This window comes from Rattus norvegicus, chromosome 5 (genome assembly GCF_021556685.1).
Source record: "Rattus norvegicus strain SHRSP/BbbUtx chromosome 5, alternate assembly SHRSP_T2T, whole genome shotgun sequence".
Taxonomy (NCBI): domain Eukaryota; kingdom Metazoa; phylum Chordata; class Mammalia; order Rodentia; family Muridae; genus Rattus; species Rattus norvegicus.
In genome coordinates this window covers 128,041,058-128,060,688 of record NC_141538.1, presented here as the reverse complement: position 1 = coordinate 128,060,688, position 19,631 = coordinate 128,041,058, and the positions used below count along the sequence as shown (strand labels likewise).

Below are 19,631 nucleotides of genomic sequence, written 5' to 3'. Positions count from 1 at the left end.
CCCAGGAAAGAAGTCGCCTGGTTTTTAAGGTCCTCAACAGCACTACCAGAGCTAAGATTCTTAGGCTGCTTTTCTCTGTTAAGACACTGCACAATTTCTTCAGATTCAGGTATTTAAGAAACTGAAAACAATGAATATCCACAAATGAATGTTTTTCCTACTCATAGCAGTGTGACCGCTTGAGCCATGTGAGATTCAAGTCCAGTGTTCATCTAAGGATGCAGGATGTGAGGTGTGAATGAACTGTACCTCTCTTCCAGAGGCTCTGGGGCACTGAGCACACACAAGCCCAATTGAGTCTGACTCTCAGCAATACCTGGTTGGCTGAGGCTGAAAACTTCTTGCCTTCGAGAAGGAGAATACTGAGAAAGCAACATCAGGTCCTGTAAGGCCAAATACTAAAAGGAACAAAGAAAGAAAGACTATTAAAGCTTTCACAAAAATCATACCATATGTAAAAACTAGATTCATGAAATAACCAAGGAGAAAAGAACATTTCAGAACCACAACCTTCCTTTCTAGATTGTACAACACTCCGGCCTCCACCTTCCTCCACACTGTAGGCTCTGGCTGCAAGAACTACAGAGCTGTACTTCCCAGGTCTGCGGGGTTAACTCCAATATCCTCCTCCTGTGACTTCCTGTGCCCGCACCAACACACTAACAGTTCTGGGTTGTGGCACCCGGGCCTGCTGCTTCATCTGCTTCTACTCAGCAGTGCGAGGCCCACAGGGTCAAGGACATCGCTTGGCTCACTACGGCTCTGCCCAAAGGCAGGGAGGGCCCAACACACAAATCACTCTGCTACTGCTCTTTACTAAAATCCACCTCCTCTACCTGGCAAGCCTCTGTATGTCTTCAGAGCATCAGTCCTGAGCAATTTGGTGCAAGGACCACAGGGAATCGGTGGTGTCACTGCTCTTCACTGTCGTGTGTGTGTGTGTGTGTGTGTGTGTGTGTGTGTGTGTGTGTGTGTGTGTGAGAGAGAGAGAGAGAGAGAGTGTGTCATTGTCCTACCCAACACAACCCACAGAACCTGACACTAACATTCTAATGAAGATTTAGTAAATGGCCAAAAGAGTAGCTAACACTTACTAGCAATCAGTTGCAATAGCTCATTTTCCTACTTGTTTACACTTCTCTAGATTGTGTCAGAAACATAATTGTGGGTTCCAATCATTTCTTTTAACTAATTTTAAAGTACTAATCCAGCTGGGCATGTCAGAACATGCCTGTTATCTTAGCACTTAGAATGTAGCTTAGGCTAGAGACTTGCAAAATCAAGTCAAACCTGGCCTACATAGCAAGATCCTGTCTCAAAAACAAAAAAATATAAACTAACTAAGGCACTATGATTTTTAACAGGTAAGACATATCCTGATACATTTAGATATCCTTTACAATTTCAAATTGCAATTTGAATCAAAACAAAATTTTCTTTTACTTTGACTTGTAAACTTCTTCTTTTACAATTATAATTTGTTTTAGAATTAACTTGTATATCAATGCACAACCAAGCACACTACCTTTGACCACAAACTCTGCATGAATAAAGCATGTCCTGACCCAGCAATTTAAAAACACACCAGTGTTTCTGCTGGATTATCAGGAATGGTTCGTCGCAGTTATGCATTTAGATGCCTATCACTGCATCTAATGCTTGAGAGATGTGCATCTTATGCATGTCTTCTACAGACAGCTAGTGCCAATGGCCTTCACTACTCAGGAAGCTGAGACACAGGACAGCATGGATCCAAGAGTTAAAGACATCCTGGGAAACAGACATCCACAGCTGGTGCATGACTTTCATATTTAATCACCTGAATTTAAAACAAACAAAACAGACTAACAAATAGGTAATTTTCACAATACCTATACTAGAAGATTCTGCACTAGTGGTTCTCGGCTTTCCTGATGCAGCAACCGTTTAATACAGTTCCTCATGTTGTGGTGACCTCCAACCTTCATTGCTATTTCATAACTAATTTTGGTACTGTTATGAATCGTAATGTAAATATCTGTGTTTTTAGATAGCCTTAGGCCACCCCTGTGAAAGGATCATTTGACTCCCCAAAGAGGTCACAACCTACAAGTTGAAAACCACTATTCTAGGCCCTCAAAAAATATATCTCAATGCCTAGCTATGCTAACTATGACCTCTAATTCTGAAAGATAAGTCAAAGATAACTGTAAAGCGATAAGATGCACATTTCTGGTACCTTTATGATGAGTGGGGGATTGCTATTTAAGACTTTAGGAAGGCATTCATCTGATTCTTCCGCAAATGGTGGCTGAACAGGGAACATATAAGCCTGTTGGATACAATCAGATACAAAGAAGTGAAAAGAACTCTTTTCCTGGGGCTGGGGATTTAGCTCAATGGTAGAGCGCTTACCTAGGAAGCGCAAGGCCCTGGGTTCGGTCCCCAGCTCCGAAAAAAAGAACCAAAAAAAAAAAAAAAAAAAAAAAAAACTCTTTCCTGGCCTTGTTATAGTCAGTAAGCACTGGCTGACATTACAAAGAAACAAATACAGTCAAGTCAACCTCTTCAGTGCGCCATGCAAAAGCACTGTTTAAAAAGACCTGCTACTGTGTGGGGACTGGAGAGACGGCTCAGCAGTTACTGGCTACTACTGCAGAGGACCTAGGTTTGAGGACCGTACATGCCTGGCTTTAACTCCAGTCCCAGGAGATCCAATGGTCTCTTCTGGCCTCCAGACACCAGGCATTCATGTGATACATACATGTGGAGGCAAAACACTCATACACATGAAGTTTTAAATAAAAATAAATATCCTTCCTCAAGTGTCACTGTTCCAATTTTATTAAACTGACATCTATTAATAGAAATAAAGTCCAGGAACAGAAATCCTGTGAAACCACTGAAACTTACCACAAAGATGGTAAGATCAAATAAAACACTTCTATGACAAACACATCAAAATCACTTAAAAAAAAAGAAAAAGGCAATTCTTCCCTTAATACTTTTGTGGGGCTAGAGAGATGGCTCAGTGGTTAAAAGTGCTGACTGTTCTTCCAGGGGTCCTGAGTTCAATTCCCAGCAACCACATGGTAGCTCACAACCATCTGTAATGAAATCAGATGCCCTCTTCTGGTGTGTCTGAAGACAGCTACAGTGTACTTATATATAATAAATATATAAATCTTTAAAAAAAAATTTTGTGGGGCTGGAGAAATGACTCCGCAGTTTGGAGTAATGGTTGTTCCTCTAGAGGACCCAGGTTCAAGTCTCAGCACCCACTTGGCAGCTTTTAACTGCATATTAACTCCAGTTTCCAGGGATCCATAACAAACAGCATGTACCCATACACATAAAACTGTCCGTATTAATTCAATTTTCAGAATCATTTCTTCAGCATAAATTTCAAGATGTTTTTCAAAAAGGAAATATTGTATAACTACTTATTTTATATGTTGATAGCATCTATTTTAATAGCATAAAAAATTAATTTAAAATCTAGGACTACCTTGTACTCAAAATCCCAAGAAAGCCAGGCTCTAAGTAAATACAGTAAATACCACACTGTTTAACTTGCAGATACTCCCTCACAAACACAGAGTGAACAATGAAACTGAAAATCAATCCAGTATTGTGGCTTTGAGCAGAGCTCTGCTGAAAGCACAACTTTCCATACTCTGAAACACAACAGTAGTCACACACACACACACACACACACACACACACACACACACACACACACCCTCCAAATACTGACCTCTGTGGCATAGATTTTGAAGAGTATCCATGAGATATACCAAGTCATCAAGAGAAAGACACCACACAGCCAGACATGGTAGAGCAATGAGACGTTCAGGAGACCTCCTATCGTGTCAAGAGGCCTGTGGGCCTGCCTACGAAAGCAGAAAGTACCATTAACTCCATGGGAAAGACAAGGACTCCGTGTGAGAGACACACCCTATTTGTTGGTACCTCTCTGGAGCTCTTTCCCGAACACTCTCTCAAAGGAATGTAGGGAAGCTGATGGGATCTCAGGCAGGGACTGGCTCTGCAGCACTATTTACCAGAGCAACATCTACAGGTCTAACTACTCAGGACAGGTGAAAGTTTACTACTGCTAATTCATCTTTAAACCTATTAAACATGTAGGGAGCAGGGTATGGTGGCTCATATCCCTGTGTGTCATCCAGCACATAAGAAAGGAAGAAGGGAGGCAAGAGTATCTCAAGTTCAAGGACGGCAGTCTCAAAAACATGATTAGGACTTATGGATCAGACATCACCTTCACGTGTGCCATATAGACTGTTTCAGAGTATTGCACATGCTTCAAAAACATGCCCTCTCATTTTTAAACATTTTTTAGAAACTATTAGAACGTTAAGAAGCTAGAAGTTCGGGCTGGAGAGATGGCTCAGCGATTAAGAGCACTGACTGCTCTTCCAGAGATCCTGAGTTCAATTCCCAGCAATCACACGGTGGCTCACAACCATCTGAATTAGGATCTGATGCCCTCTTCTGGTGTGTCTGAAGACAGCTACAGTGTACTTATATATAATAAATAAATAAATCTTTAAAACAAAAACAAAAAAAAAAAAAGGGCTGGGGATTTAGCTCAGTGGTAGAGCGCTTACCTAGGAAGCGCAAGGCCCTGGGTTCGGTCCCCAGCTCCGAAAAAAAAGAACCAAAAAAAAAAAAAAAAAAAAAAAAAAACAAACTCTAGTGATTTTCAAACATACATTGAAAGAGGACCCACCTGGCATCTTTAGGTAGCTAAGGAGAAGCAGACTAAGGCAACAGCACAGAGCATATGAGAAACTATTAAGTTCACCACAGGATAGACTGATGAGGAAGCCAGCAAGAACACGGAGTCATGGAAAGCTTAGCCTTCACCTGACCCACAGCAGCTAAGGGGTGAGCAGCAGAGTGGAGTCAACCTGTGAACAGGATGGGAAGAGGCGGGAACCAGCACCTTCCTGTTATACCAAGTACCTCCCTCTCTTCTGCGACTCCCATTTCAACTAAGAGGAAGGTAAAGGTGAACCTAAACAAAGCTGCTAGGAGGGAGCCAAACTTAAAAGGAAGGAAACAGAGGTCAGACCAGACTTGACTCACTCGTCTGTGCGAAGGTCCAGAGCAGTGCTAATCCATGCTTTGGGAATATGACCTGGGGGAACGACACCAAGAGAGGACATGAGAAGTTAGTAAAAACAACTCTTCACCATGCTTTACACCGCCAGGTTCAAGAACACAGGGAGCCCTCAAGTAAAATGCTAGGCTGTCTGATTATGAATAGAGAAGAAAATAATTTCTAAATACTGGAAGTCTTTTCTTACGATTCTGACATACACATCTTAAACAACATGGTTATTAAAACAAAATAAAGCAGGACAACTCTGATGGGCTGTGTGTAGCACTTCCAGCTTTTCAGTACACAAAGCACGTGGACAACACTATCCACTACTATCTCAATCTACAGGTGAGACGTCACTCTTCCCTGCCTCTCACTCATGCAGAGAGCAAAGCATGTAGCTGTGGAGCTTCGAGGCTGGCGAGATGGCTCAGCAGGTAAAAGAGCTCCCCACCAAGTCTAACGACCTGAGTTCAATTCCCAGAACCCACATGACAGGAGAGAACCAACCCTTGCAGCTCTGGCTCTGACACGTTTACCATCTTGAATCCTGCAGTACAAGCTCTTGGCTCTGACTGTTGTGCACAGATCTCCAGAACTTTCTCACCACGAATGACTGAACACTGGCCCTGAGCAGCTCCCCTTTGCCCTGCTCTCAGCCGCCACAACGGCTCTTCTGTTCTGAGTTGTGCAGCCTGTTTTCCTGAGGTGAACAAAACTGTTCACAATTTACCTTTACTGCAACACAAGAGAGTTCTCTCTATTTAAAAAGTATTTTACACACACACACACACACACACACACACACCACATTTCCTTTAATAAAAAACTCCCTTACCAAATCCTGACAAGTCAAACAATGAAATCAGTTGGGCTGATCAAACACAACAATATAAAAAAAATACTAATTCAATAAAGAGTGACATTTTCTACACTATGAGCTAATAAACTATATTAGAAAGTAGAAATTCTTACCAAAAAAATAATATACAATGCAGAAATTTCTGACCATGAACAGGGATTCCACACAGCTATGTTTAACTAGTAAGAGGAGAGATCTCCGGAAACGCAAAAATTTGTACTGCTGTGAAAAACAAGAAAGAAGTCAAATGGCACATTCAGCATGGTCCTGGGTGAACAATGACTAGCACAGCAGGTGAGACACAGGCACTCAGCTAGGGCTGCAGCTCAATGCAGCAGTTTGCCTAGTTTGTGTGAGGCCTGGGTCAATCCCCACCACCAAAATCCAAATCTAAACAAAGGCCTATGAGAGGGCTCAATGGATATAGATGCCTGCGGCCAAGCCTGTTGACCTCAGTTCTATTCCACATTAAGTCCATACAGCACAAGAGAACCAGTGCCCATGAGCTGTGCACGCGCGCACACAGACACACACACACACAGAGAAATGTAATTTAGAACTTAAAATTGTACAAAAAGACAAACTATTGTGATGCTTAAATAATTTAACAATTTTTACACTATACAACTAAGATCAGAAATAAGAAAATTAACAATACCAATCCATATGATGTTAAGAACTTACGATATGTTGATCAGAAACATACGAGAAAACATAATAACTCAGTAGCCCCCTCTTTTCCATGGGGAATAGATCCCAAGACCTGGTAGATGCCAGGCAGGGCCAAACCCTATATATACTGTACTTGTCCTACATATAAAACATACTTATGATAAAAAATGTTTTAATATAACAACAATATCTAATAAAAATAAAATGCTAGTATCTAGTTCTTGATTAAAATTTACTATTTGTGGAATTTTCTGTCAGATTGTGATTAACTACTGAGAATAAAATTGTAGAGATCAAATCCATGAATAAAGGGAAGCAAACAACAGCAGGGAATATTCTCCTGGCACGTACTATGTCCCAGGTTGTTCTAATCTCGTTTAAATCATTTACCCCTCACAACCCTCTACAGGGAGACAGATTACTAGTCTTATCTTACAGATGACAGAACCAAGGAATGAAGAATGCCAACAACCAATCCAAATGGCTGGCCCAAGGTACATCTGGGGTATAGATCCCAGCTGGTCAGCACCAGAGCCCATACTCTTAAAGACCGCTCTGTGCTGCCCCCGCAGACTCTGCACTAACTTCCCTGTAAAGCCAGTAACACCAGCCCAGGCATCAGCATGTGCAGCCTCCGGTACACTGCAACCCTGAGCACATCACATTGCTCTATTTATCTGCAAAATTCAACAAATTTGCTAAATAAAAGTAGTCCCTTATCATTTGCCAATTATAATAACAAAAAAAATTACTAAATTAAAAAAATAACAAAAACATACTTCAGAAACATTAGCTAACTGCTTCTCCTTTCCACTCCCCAAATGCTAATAATGAAACATTGATTTTGGGACTGACCCTCTTTTAAGGAATTTTAGAAGCTAAAAAACAAGCAAAGAATCACAATAACAGATGGAAACTACGTTAGTACCATGATTGTAGCACAGGTATGTGGTCACAAACTGCACAGCTTCCACTACATTGGTGTAGTAAAAGACTTCAAAGTACAAAGGTGAGACTGTATTCTTCCCCGCAGCCACTGGTGCTACCACCCTATCCTATCACCTCACAAGAGGAAGCATACAGCCCTCCAGCAGCTCTTAGCATCACTACCAAGGCAGAGAGAGCACCCACCATATCTTTACTTGTTCCCAAGCTCAAATGTTTTTCAGTCAAGTTTTAGGGGGTAGCCTTGGCTACTTAATATATACAACATACTAGATGCTACACTAACGCTCTACAGCTTTCCTCTGGTTAATGCTTGCACAAAGGGTAGAGGAGCTCGCTTCTTTGTCAATATTAGCATTAGGAACCCTTCCCCTATCACTGCTGTCAGTTAAGGGGGCTGGAGAGACAGTTCAGTAGTTTACAGCTCTCACTGCTTTTGCAGAGAACGTAAGCTCAGTTCCCAAAATCCACATCAGGCAGCTCACCACTGACTCACTCCAAATCCCAGAGATTTCCAGGTTCTTCAGGGCTCCTATACTCAAATGCACACACACCCGCTCACAAACACATAAGGGAAAAAAAAAAAATCAACCTTTAAAAATAAGGACTCTACACAGCATGTGATGGTGCACAACCTTAATTCCAGAACTCAGGAGGCAAAGGCAGGCAGATCTCCATGAATTTAAGGCCGAGTTGCAGGGAATCTTACAAAGTTAATCTAAAGTGAAAGTTTATCATCTTAGAATAAACTTTCAAGACACAAGAATCCAAAATTTTATCAAAAGCAATTACGAAAATAAGTACTAAAATTTGGCACCATATGGTAGGTACAATAATTTATCAGCAACGTCAACTATTAGCACCTGTGTTCAATGTACATCTGTTAAAGAGCTGGTTGACTTCACCTCAAGACCCAGCCAGTGTCTTATTTTCTCCAGCACTTTCTTTTTCTCCTTCTCTGTATGTGTTACACTTGGACTTAATATCACAGGGCATTCCTGTATGGAACTTTTCTCCTTGAGATGCTGTGAGTGCATCCACTGTCACTCCTCTTCACAACAAGAAGAGTTCCTAAGGAGGAAGCTTTGTTCACACACTCACAGATGTAGGAAGGTGAGGACGTGACCTCCTCACAGATGTGCTCTCCCCAGATCTGCTCACCAGAGCAATGGGCGTGTGTCTAGCCAGGCAGGGAGAACCCTAGCATTCCCTCCTCATGAACAACACTCTCATCACCAGATGACTGCTTTACCACTCGCTTCTCACCAGTGCCCAGGCCTCCCAGCCAGAGCAGAAATGGAGCACCCCAAACACAAGCAGTAGGACAAACACACAGCTCAGCTCTAGGCTCATTCCGACCGGCTTAGCTGGGGTTTTGTTTTTTGAATTTTTAAAATTTAAATGTGTCTGTCTGTTTATGTCCCCAGGTAAATGTGTTGAAATGCACATCTGGAGGTTAGATGACACCTTTTGAGAGTTGACCTACTGTGGGACCCAGAGCCTGAGCACAGATTATACTCCAAGTACTTTTAACTGCTGAGCAGCTCACCTGTTTCAGTTTAGTTTGTTTTTGAAAACAACCTAGTAAATAAGCTGGGAAGATGGCTTAGTCAAGTATTTGCCATCCAGACATGAGGGCCTGAGTCAGCTCCCCCACACTCATGTGGAAAGACAGAAATGGTAGCACATGCCGATGATGGTAGCACCAGGCAGGTCAGACAGGAGGATCCCTGGAGCCCACTTTGCCAAGTTAATAAATTCCAAATTAACTAAGAGACCTTGTCTCAAAATCTAAGGTGAAAAGCAACTGAGGAACACAGCCAACATCAACCTCTGGTCTCAACACACACGAACAAGCATACTCATATGCATATGCACATGTGCTACACACACACACACACACACACACACACACACACACACACACACACATACACACACAAAACCTAACTGAAGCACAGTTTTGGCTACACCACTCAAACCAAGTGAAGTTTTATTTACATATCCATGTCTTGTTCTGAAAAGGGCCTGAGACAATTAATTGATGCTCTTAAATCACTTGCCCGTCCCTAAGCATGTGAGGACACAACACTGCGCGTGAATGGTGCCATTCTCCTCCTCCAGCCTGCTCCATCACAGCAAGTGTGACTACCGACCAGGAGAGGAGACGGAGCGGCACTTGAGGGTGGCAGCAGGAAAGCATGGCTTAGCTCACAAGCCATCCTAGGTTCAGCTGTGTCTAGGGTAGGTTCTCCACTACTAGAGCCCAGACTAGCTGACCTCAGAGCTCCAAGAGGTCCTACAAGCAAACTGGGACTACAGACACCTGTGCTTCTGCACGTTCATGAAACCTGAACTTGGCTGTTGGGCGATTTTACCCACAGAGCTATTTTCATTTTACTGATCAAATCTTCAAGTAATGAGATGAGGCTGGTCATATGCATAGACATGGCAGTGTTGATATTACCAAATTATAGCTAGGAAATGCTCAAACTGTATCTTACCTGTATAATAGGAAACGGAAGATAATTCATGTTGTTAATGAAATACAGAAGACTATAGCTATAGCCCATGAATGCTCCAGACAGTAGGAAAAACAGATGATATTCATTCATGCAGGTTTGAGCAGCAGGGCTATCTAAGCTGAGGGAAAAAGTTAAGCTATTAATAGTTGAAAACACATTATCATTGTTTTAAGGCTATTTGCCAAAAGGCAAAATTCCAAGTTAATAACTTAAGAAATGCCCCAAATTCTAACCAAATGACTCGCTTTAGGTAAACGGGAGCAAACAAATAATGAAGCAGTTTCCCTGACACACGGGATTCACTATCGTTCTGTTTCCTTGGAAATCTGAGGTTAAGAATGTGTACAACAGTCACCTTGCTTCCAAGGATCTGATAAAGAACTATAAATAACCTGCATGTACCTAATGGAGGTGCTGGAGCTCTGAGCTTCTCGTGTCTCTCCTTCTCAGGGCCTCGGATAGCAGACGTGGGGAGCACTAATCAGGACAGCCCACGCCTGACTCATGTGGGTCGTGTTTCCTTCTCCCTAGATAGCTCTCCACAGCCATGTCATAGCACTCTCAACTGTCAAGCAGCTTAGAGGCCATCCCTGAATCACCCTCAGGAACCCAACAGTGTCTACACAGCACCTTCCACACATAACTATCTTGAAAATTTTGCTAATTTTCTCAGACATAAAATATCACTTAACAACTCAATACACAGAAACAGCAATTTTTGTAGAGTCTAGAAAGTGGCACGAAACCAGTGACTTCCCTAGGCCTCCTGTGACTTGGCAAGTGAACAGGCTTCCTAGAAAGAGGAAAACTTTACCATACCTCTCCGTTCCAGTGCAGGGAACTACCAGAGACCTGGACTGGCCCTTGGTCATGATGGCTGCACACCAAGCCACTGCCATTCCCATCACAGCGTGTATGAAGGAGTGAGTGAGCTGCTGAGGGTGAAGGATCCGTGCTATCAGCGCCAGTCGGGAGCCGGGTATGGAGGGCACAACTGCAGAGAGCACAGTAGCACAGTATTCAAACAGTGGCACCATAAACACACACCCAGTCAGTGTAAAATCCAGTATGGAAAACTCCAGCTAATGACCCTAACTTTAAAATTCTTGAAAAACATAAAGAAATATACACACAAAAAGAACTAGAGAATCTAGATGGGGCCTTGAAGGGACATAATTAACATTTTTCAACATTCTTGGTTTTGTTTGTTTGTTTGCCTTATAGACAAGGGCTCGTGTTGCCCAGGCTGGTCTCAAATTGTGCAGTGGAGGACGAATCTGAACTACTGATATTCTCCTGCCTCTGTCTCCTGACTACAGATGCATTCTCATACAATTGGCCTTTTCATTTCTTTTAGTTTCCCTGATAGTTAATATAATGCTGACTTTGACATTTTCCAAAGTGACATAAAATAAATAATTTAGAGGATAGCTCCAAATCACATTTCAACATTTGAGATTCATTTAGAGTCCATCTGTAAAAAATAAGCCACAAAGACATAAATTACAATGACGAGTATCAAATGCTTGTAGAGTTATCACAAACGTGTGCACCACTACACCAACTCCGAGTAGGTATTTTCATTACATTAAGTCATTTATTTGCAGGGAGGTATGTGCAGTGGTTAGAGCTAATTCTCCTTAACCCACTGAGCCTCCATACTAGCTCCTACACAGGTATTTTTAGGTCTTCTCCAACAATCTAAAAAGTTCCTTGGAAGTGATGGGAAAGGAGTAAAGGGTGTTTGTGTGTTTGTGTCTGAGACCCGCCGGCCCATGCTCCCTGACACGTAATAACCTTCTTTTAGTCACTCAAGGAAAAGTGATGACAGTGTGGGCAACAGCCAAGCGTGGAGAAAAGGGCTCAAATCCTTGGCATTTTAGGAAAGAAGTGCCTAACACTTCCTCTTCCTCACCAAAAATGCCCCCAAAGCCAATTATGTAACTGACTTCCTAACATGACAAACCCTGCCATGTCACTCAATATTTTTTCAAGCTCCATCTTCTCTCCAGAAAAATCATTTCTCTTCATCTGCTTAATATAACTCCTCCTCAAAGTCTGATCCAGTCATCAGCTCCTCTAGAAAGCTGCCATGCTGGGTCAAAGGTACCCCTCAGTACCCCCTCAGACCTGCCCAGTGTATACTTCACAAATCTTCAGGAGCAAATTGGAAACACACGATGCATGGCACACAGTACATACACAGGGCCTGCTCCTACAGGACAAGCCAAGTAACTGTGTATGCTTTTATTCCCATCACTCAGGAGGCAGAAGTAAACTCAGACACTGACTTTGAAGCCATCCTGGTCTACAGAGTGAATTTTAAGACAGCCAAGGCTACACAGAGAAAACTGGTCTCAAAATATAAAAATAAAGTAACATAAAAATACTAACTGGAGCGCCCTCCCCTGGCCCTACATACTGAAGCTGGCCCAGGAGCATAGGACAGAGTGAAAGAGCACAGGCCATAAGCCAAGGAGTTCTGAACAGGGCTTGACTAGACAAAGAGACCTAGCCACCAATAAGGCACTAAGAAAGCAAAGTGATACATATTACAATATCCAGTAGGGACTTAAAATTTTACATACTATTTTTTTTTTCTTTTCTTTTTTTTTTTTTTTTTTTTTCAGAGCTGGGGACCGAACCCAGGGCCTTGTGCTTGCTAGGCAAGTGCTCTACCACTGAGCTAAATCCCCAACCCCACATACTATTTTTAAATATAAAATTATTTTAATACTAAAGAGCTAAAAGATGTTACAGCAAAAAATATAACTAAATGGCATATATGAATAAGTAAATAATCAGAAAAAAACATAAGTGACCAACTCAGGAATCTGAAAAAGCAGGAAAAGAACAAATCAAGTGAGAACTGCTCTGGAATCCAGGATGCTCCCAAGGAAAAGCCTAATTTTTTTTAAATATTATAAAACCACAAACTTTGGGGCTGGAGAGATGGCTCAGCGGTTAAGAGCACCCGACTGCTCTTCCAGAGGTCATGAGTTCAATTCCCAGCAACCACATGGTGGCTCACAACCATCTGTAAAGAGATCTGATGCCCTCTTCTGGTGTATCTGAAGACAGCTACAGTGTACTTATATATAATAAATAAATCTTTAAAAAAAAAAAACAAAAAAAAACAAAAAAAAAAAACCACAAACTTTATTATTTGGGGAAAGAATAAATAAATAAATAAATACCCACAAATTCAGTGGCATATGTTTGCAATCCCAGTATCCAGGAGGCTGAGGCAGGAGTATTATAACTTTGAGGTCAGCCCAGATGTGGTTCCCTACCTTACAAGGAATTTTTTTTTCTTTTTTTCTTTTTTTCAGAGCTGGGGACCGAACCCAGGGCCCAAGCGCTCTACCACTGAGCTAAATCCCCAACCCCTACAAGGAATTTTCTAATAATTCATTTGCTAACTCACAGCGTTAACACTAGCTGTGAACTATTAAAAGGTTAAATTTATTTTTTTTTATTGTGGTAAAATATAAAATAAAATTCACCTTTGAATCATTTTTAAATGCACAGTTCTAACACAGGAGGACACTCACAGTGCTGGTGTCACCCTAGACCCTCCTGACCTTTGTCTGCAGCCCCTGACACCGACCCTCCACTGTCTTTATGACTTTACCTCTCTAAATACCCAGCTTCCGTAAGCAGACTCATAGATGTCTATCATGTCTATCAAGGCCTCATGTCTCTTCAAAGAGAAACAGCAAAATAACTGCAAGCACAACTGAACGGACAACACGGCCGTGCCCGAGTCTCTTAAATTCCGCCCTAGGTAAAATCAAACATTTTTGTTTGTCTAACTCACTACATGACCAAAGCCGGTCTCAAACTTATGGTGACCCCCCTTCAAACACACTCAAGTGTTAGGGTTACAGGCACATGCCACTACAGCTGATTCTCAAACAAGATTAAAGTTCTGAAACCTACCTGTATAGAACTCCACATTGAAAATACTTATTATTATAATGACCACGGCCAGCAGCAGGAGGTAAAAGATTACTTGGGAACTATAGAACTCATTGAGAGAATCTAAAACACAAGAGAAATGAATTAGTGATGCTCATTCAGTCTTCAGCTGTGTGCAGCTCACTGCAATACGACGAGTTTGAATACAGCTATGGTGTTTTTAACTTCAGTTATTTGTGTGTACAGACGTATATGTGTGAACATAAGTGTATCTGTGTACACAGCACAGGACTGAGAGAGCGCTGGATCCCTCATGGCTAGCATTATGGCTCTGTGAGTGTTGAGATTCAAGCCCTGGTCCCCATACTTACTTACACAGCAAACATGCTTAACCACTGAGCCATCTTCACAGATTCTACAACTATAATTTTAACTTTCCAAATGTATTTTTAAAAGAATTTACTTGTATGCTGCAGTATGATAGGATATCAACACAAGAACTCCAAAGTGAGTTATTCAGACTTTGTTTTGGGTACTGGAAATGGTACTAGAATTTCTTTTAAATCTCACAGATGTTAGTAACAGGGAAAATACAGCCATATAAAACATTTCATCATGGGAATGCTACCATAGTAACACACCAAGTTTCTTTTCAAAATGTAAACAGTATTTTAAACTTTATGTAGTAAATGCAATTAGTGCCTACAGCTAAGTAAAGGGACGTGGAAGCAATGAGGTCCCATGAAAGCTAAAACATTCAACAACCAACATGCTTCCGAGTTTTTTTTTTTTTTTTTTTTTTTTGGTTCTTTTTTTCAGAGCTGGGGACCGAACCCAGGGCCTTGCGCTTCCTAGGTAAGCGCTCTACCACTGAGCTAAATCCCCAGCCCATGCTTCCGAGTTTAAACTAGTGTATGTTACTATCTAAAAGTGAACAAAAAAGACATAAGACATGTTGGCTGAATAGACTCACTTAATAATGAAAGCAATTACTTTCAAAGTAGAATTTAGAAAGCAAAGTTAACCACAGATTTCCTAAGCCTCCATAATTAATCGTCTGCCATCTCTGCACTGGCTTACGGGCTAACTTCATCAGTCCTGCATGACACGTATCAGCCGAAACGCGACTGTACTGCTTAGCAGCAATACACCCAACAAATTCTAACTCCTGATGACCTACATGTTCTAAGAAAAATAAATAAACATATTGTTAAGAAAAGAATTACTTTGATTTCCAAAGTAATTTGTGTTTTTTTAAGCTCAGGGAATATTTTCAAGACTTCAAAACCTATTGTGTACATTTACGCCTTTTTAATTTTTTTAAAAAAATTATCTATTATGTCATACCATGGTAAATAAAACCTGAAGACAGATTTCAGTTACTCACTACTTGACCTGGATGCTGTGAACAGATCATTTTAACCTGAACCTTCGTATTACACTTCCAAATCAAATAGAATAGCACCTTGTTAGGGGGATTATAGGATTATGTACTATACATACGGTACTCAGGGCCTAGGACACAGAACAGCTACCACTGACATAAGGCAGTGCTGTTTCAATGAACTCATGGATCTTAATCACTTTTGTGCGAGTGTGCTTGCTCATGCGTGCACGTATCTGAGTGTGCTTGCTCACGCATGCACATGTGAGGGCCACAGTGACACTAGTTCTCTGTGACTCTCCATTGTGGGAGACATACAGGTGAGGCAGGTACAGGATAGAAGGAGGCCTGTCATTGGATGAGAAGGAAGGATAGGCGGGAGAAAAGTTTGAAGGAAGGAGACTGCAGGTAGCCACAGAGAGAACACCTTTACAAGTTGTTATGAATGTTCTTAAGGGATGGATATCTACAGGGCTTTGTACGTTTAGGTGGGCTATTATATTGTATCAACTGGACCAGAGGTTACTGTGTTGTGTGTGGCAATTTAAGTTTAAGAGAGTATGTGGCAGCTGGGACACTGAGCCTCCACAGAATTAGGATGTATATTTCTGCCATGGTGGCAGCTTGTCTTGGGAACTGGATGGGTAGAAAGATTGTTGCCAGGCTCAGAGAGAGGCCTTCGGTAGTATGATATGACATGGAGCAAAGCGGGTGAGAGGCTTTGCTGACTGAGATGAAGATAACTTGGGGCACTGTGGTGCCGGACCTAGCGGAGTGAAAGACAGCATTCTAATAATTTTACAACGACACTCTATCTCACTTGAGCTAGGGTCTCATTGAACCTAGGGCTTGGCAGCTGACTGGCTGGCCAGTGAGCCCCACCACAATGGGTTATGATACACATCGCACAGCTGGCTTTTCTGGGTGCCGTGAATCTAAATTCAGGTCCTCAAACCTGTGCAGCAAGCACTTTACAGCCGCTTTCCAGCTCCTAAACATAACTTTATTTTACATCCAAGGATTCCAATAAGCATTCAGCCTGCTCCCGTCTCCTCTTCCTCAGCAGACTTTGTATTTAGTCCTCCCTGACATTATTTTTGGCCTCTCTTTCTTTTGTTGGCTACAACATAAGAATAATGTACTCTTTAAATATCTATATAGCTTTTTCTTATTGCTTTTGAAATAGTTTCCCTGTATGTACCCCAGGCTAACCAGGAGCTCCAGAGCCTCCTGCTACCATCGCCTAGAGTACAGGAATGTGCTACTACAACTAGCTAGCTTAGACATTTTTTTTTAAATACAGGTCATAATTTCCATCTACAATTTTAAATGAATGACAGGGAAAAGACCGAAAAAAGAAGGGAACTGGGGGCTGGAGAGATGGCTCAGCAGATGGCTCTCCCAGAGGACCTGGGTTCAGTTCCCAGCACCCACATCACAACCATCTACGATTCTTTGGGGGGTGGAAGTGGGGATCCTAGGCACCAGGCATGACATGACGAACATACATACATGCAAGTAAAATATTTACACATGCAAAAAATAAAAAAAGGACAAATATTTTTGTGACTTCCTTTTCTATGTCTTACCTTTTCTAGGGTCTTACTATATGCCCCAGATTGGCCTTGAACTCAGGTCGTCCTGCCTCTGCCTCCCTTGACACTGGGCCACACCATCATACCTAACTGTTTATGCAGGTTTCTAATGATCTGTCTGTCCTGTCATCATACATAATCTCTGACACACTTACTGATTTTATATAACAAAATTGGCAGTTCTGTGAGTGCCTTTACGTAATCTCAAAGTGAATGTTTTAAATGAAAATCCCCACTTACCTGACAGCCACTGTATAGGGTGGAATAAATCGATGCTGCTGAAGACTATAAATGCTGTGATGCAGACAGGGAGAAGCAGCACTGACCAAACGACACTAGTAACTATCCTCCAGCCCAAAACCTAAAATTAATAAACACAACTCCTAAATCACGAAGGCAGTTACTCTAACTTAGTCATGCAAATCCTGCTTCTTCATATAGGCTATTAACATTAACCACTACTATTTGCATTAGAAAAAAAAAGTCTTTACTTCTCTCTTAGCGACTGCCCAAACACAGAATGGATGCAGGGAGGTGAGGATCTCCTCAGCTGAAGCCTGGAGTAAGCAGTTTTAAACCAAGAATGTATGCTTGGTCTCCAACCCCAGCGTCTGCGAAGGCCACATTCTTTCTACACAGAGCACCCCTTCCTATTTCCTATCCTAAGGAATCAAGACATTTATTATGCTGCAGCTCGAATCACTAACCTTCTGCTCTACATCTTTTCTGCCCTGTCCAAATTTCCATTCGGGTCATCCCACCCACGCTGACAAACTTCCACTTCGGACTCCAGCTCAACACCCCTGATCAAACTTCCACTCCGGGACGCCCACACACCCCTGTATCCAATCCCGAGACGGTCAGGTCCCTACGCGCTGTTCCTAACCCGCCCCAACACAGGCCCCTTTAGCCAAGCGCGCAGCCACGGCCAAATTCTGGCCGCCCGGTCAGAGAGGCAGGGAGCGCCACAGCGAACTAACTCACGCGCCAAAGGATGTCCCGCGGTGACCCGCCGGCGCAGGGCCCGCTCGCAGCCGTGGCCATGGAGATGGCGGCCCCCGCTCTCAAGCGTGCTGGGGACAGAGTGCCCGCCCGCCACCACTGTTCAAAGGCAGGAAGGCCCCAGGAGGACCCAGCTGGGGCTGCCCGGAACGCTGCCTGGACAGAGTCCTGCAAAACCGCCAGGCCATCTCTCCGCAGCTTCGCCTGAACAGACTCAACCGGCCAGAACTTCCCCGTAGCCACATGCCTCCAGGTGGGCTGTGACTCGAAGAACCGTCCTCTGGAGTCCAAAAAATCCTTCCGAAGCAGGGTCCATCGGGGCGTCAAAAACAAAGGGCGACGGTGCTGCATGCTGGGAACTGTAGTCTCGACGACCCCTGAGAACCAAGGTGAGGAGGAGCGTTGCATTCTGGAACTTGGAGTTCCAGAGAACAGACTCGTGGTGTAACGTGAAGCATGCTGGGGTGTCCTGGAACTGGAGTTACAGTTGTTAGCTGCCATGTGGTTACTGGGACTTGAACCTGGATACTTGAGAGGACCAACCAATGCTCTTACTGGATGACTCATCCCTCCAGCCCCTCCCTTTCTTTTCTATTCTTTTCTTTTTTTCCTTATTTTTATTTTTTTATCCTAAAGTTGTAATAGCCACTGGGGGTGAGGAAGGATATTAGGCAGTTAGAAAGAACTGAAAATGTGATTTTTCAATTTTTTAGAATGCCATTTTTCTAAAAGTGAAATCACAGGATACTGAAGCCTTCTTTTTTTTTTTTTTAAGATTTATTCATTTATTATATATAAGTACACTATAGCTGTCTTCAGATACACCAGAAGAGGGCATCAGATCTCTTTACAGATAGTTGTGAGCCACCGTGTGGTTGCTGGGAATTGAACTCAGGACCTCTGGAAGAGTAGTCGGGTGCTCTTAACCACTGAGCCATCTCTCCAGCCCTGAAGCCTTCTTAATAATCAGTAATTTCACGGAATTCTTTTTATTAAAAATGGGTGTTTTATTGATAAGAAAGGTGTGTTTTGGTTTTTAGCTTCCGCTATTATCCTAGTTAAGTGCAACAGCACTTTGATTCTCTTTGAGTCTCTATTTCTTCAGTATAGAATAAAGATAAACACAACATCCTGTTGATGGGGTGAGCATGGGAATGCTATGCTATAAGACAACCATTGAAAGCTGGGGCCATGACTGAGTTGTAGGATGCTCTCCTGATCTGTACCAAACCTAGGTTTCATCTACAATGCCTTTCAAAATATGGCAGCACTCAAGAAATTAAAGCAGGAGGAACTAAAGCTCAAAGCCATCCTTAGCTAGTGAGTTTGAGACTAGTCTGGAATATGTGAAACAGCTGTCTCCAAAAAGAAGATTCCCATAGATGGAGAGGTAGCTCAGCCAGCAAAGTGCTTGCTACATAAGCATGAAGACCAACATTCAGTACCCGGGCCCCAGGTGGAAAACCTGAACATAGTGTGGGCAGGTGCTGGGCAGGTGCTAGGCAGGTGCTGGGCAGGTGTGGGGCAGGTGAAGATAGGGAGTTCTGTGGGCCTTATGGCCACTGAGAGAAACTAGGTGGGGGGAGCCTAAGGAACAACAAACGAAGTAGTGCTAATA

At 42.5% G+C, this 19,631-nt stretch overlaps 1 protein-coding gene across 4 annotated transcripts in view; it reads right to left on the bottom strand.

Moving 5' to 3' along the window:
- The window catches only part of Ndc1 (NDC1 transmembrane nucleoporin), a 46,443-nt gene extending 28,050 nt beyond the window's left edge, over positions 1-18,393 (bottom strand). The window contains 10 exon segments of one of the 4 annotated variants that reach the window (NM_001025023.1): positions 317-398; positions 2,219-2,311; positions 3,737-3,872; positions 5,092-5,143; positions 6,083-6,191; positions 10,091-10,229; positions 10,931-11,105; positions 14,054-14,155; positions 17,252-17,372; positions 17,996-18,393. In NM_001025023.1, coding sequence (NP_001020194.1) covers positions 317-398; positions 2,219-2,311; positions 3,737-3,872; positions 5,092-5,143; positions 6,083-6,191; positions 10,091-10,229; positions 10,931-11,105; positions 14,054-14,155; positions 17,252-17,372; positions 17,996-18,055 — 1,069 coding nt within the window. In that variant the 5' untranslated portion in view covers positions 18,056-18,393. 4 annotated transcript variants of the gene reach the window in all.
- Between the last annotated feature and the right edge of the window lie 1,238 nt (positions 18,394-19,631).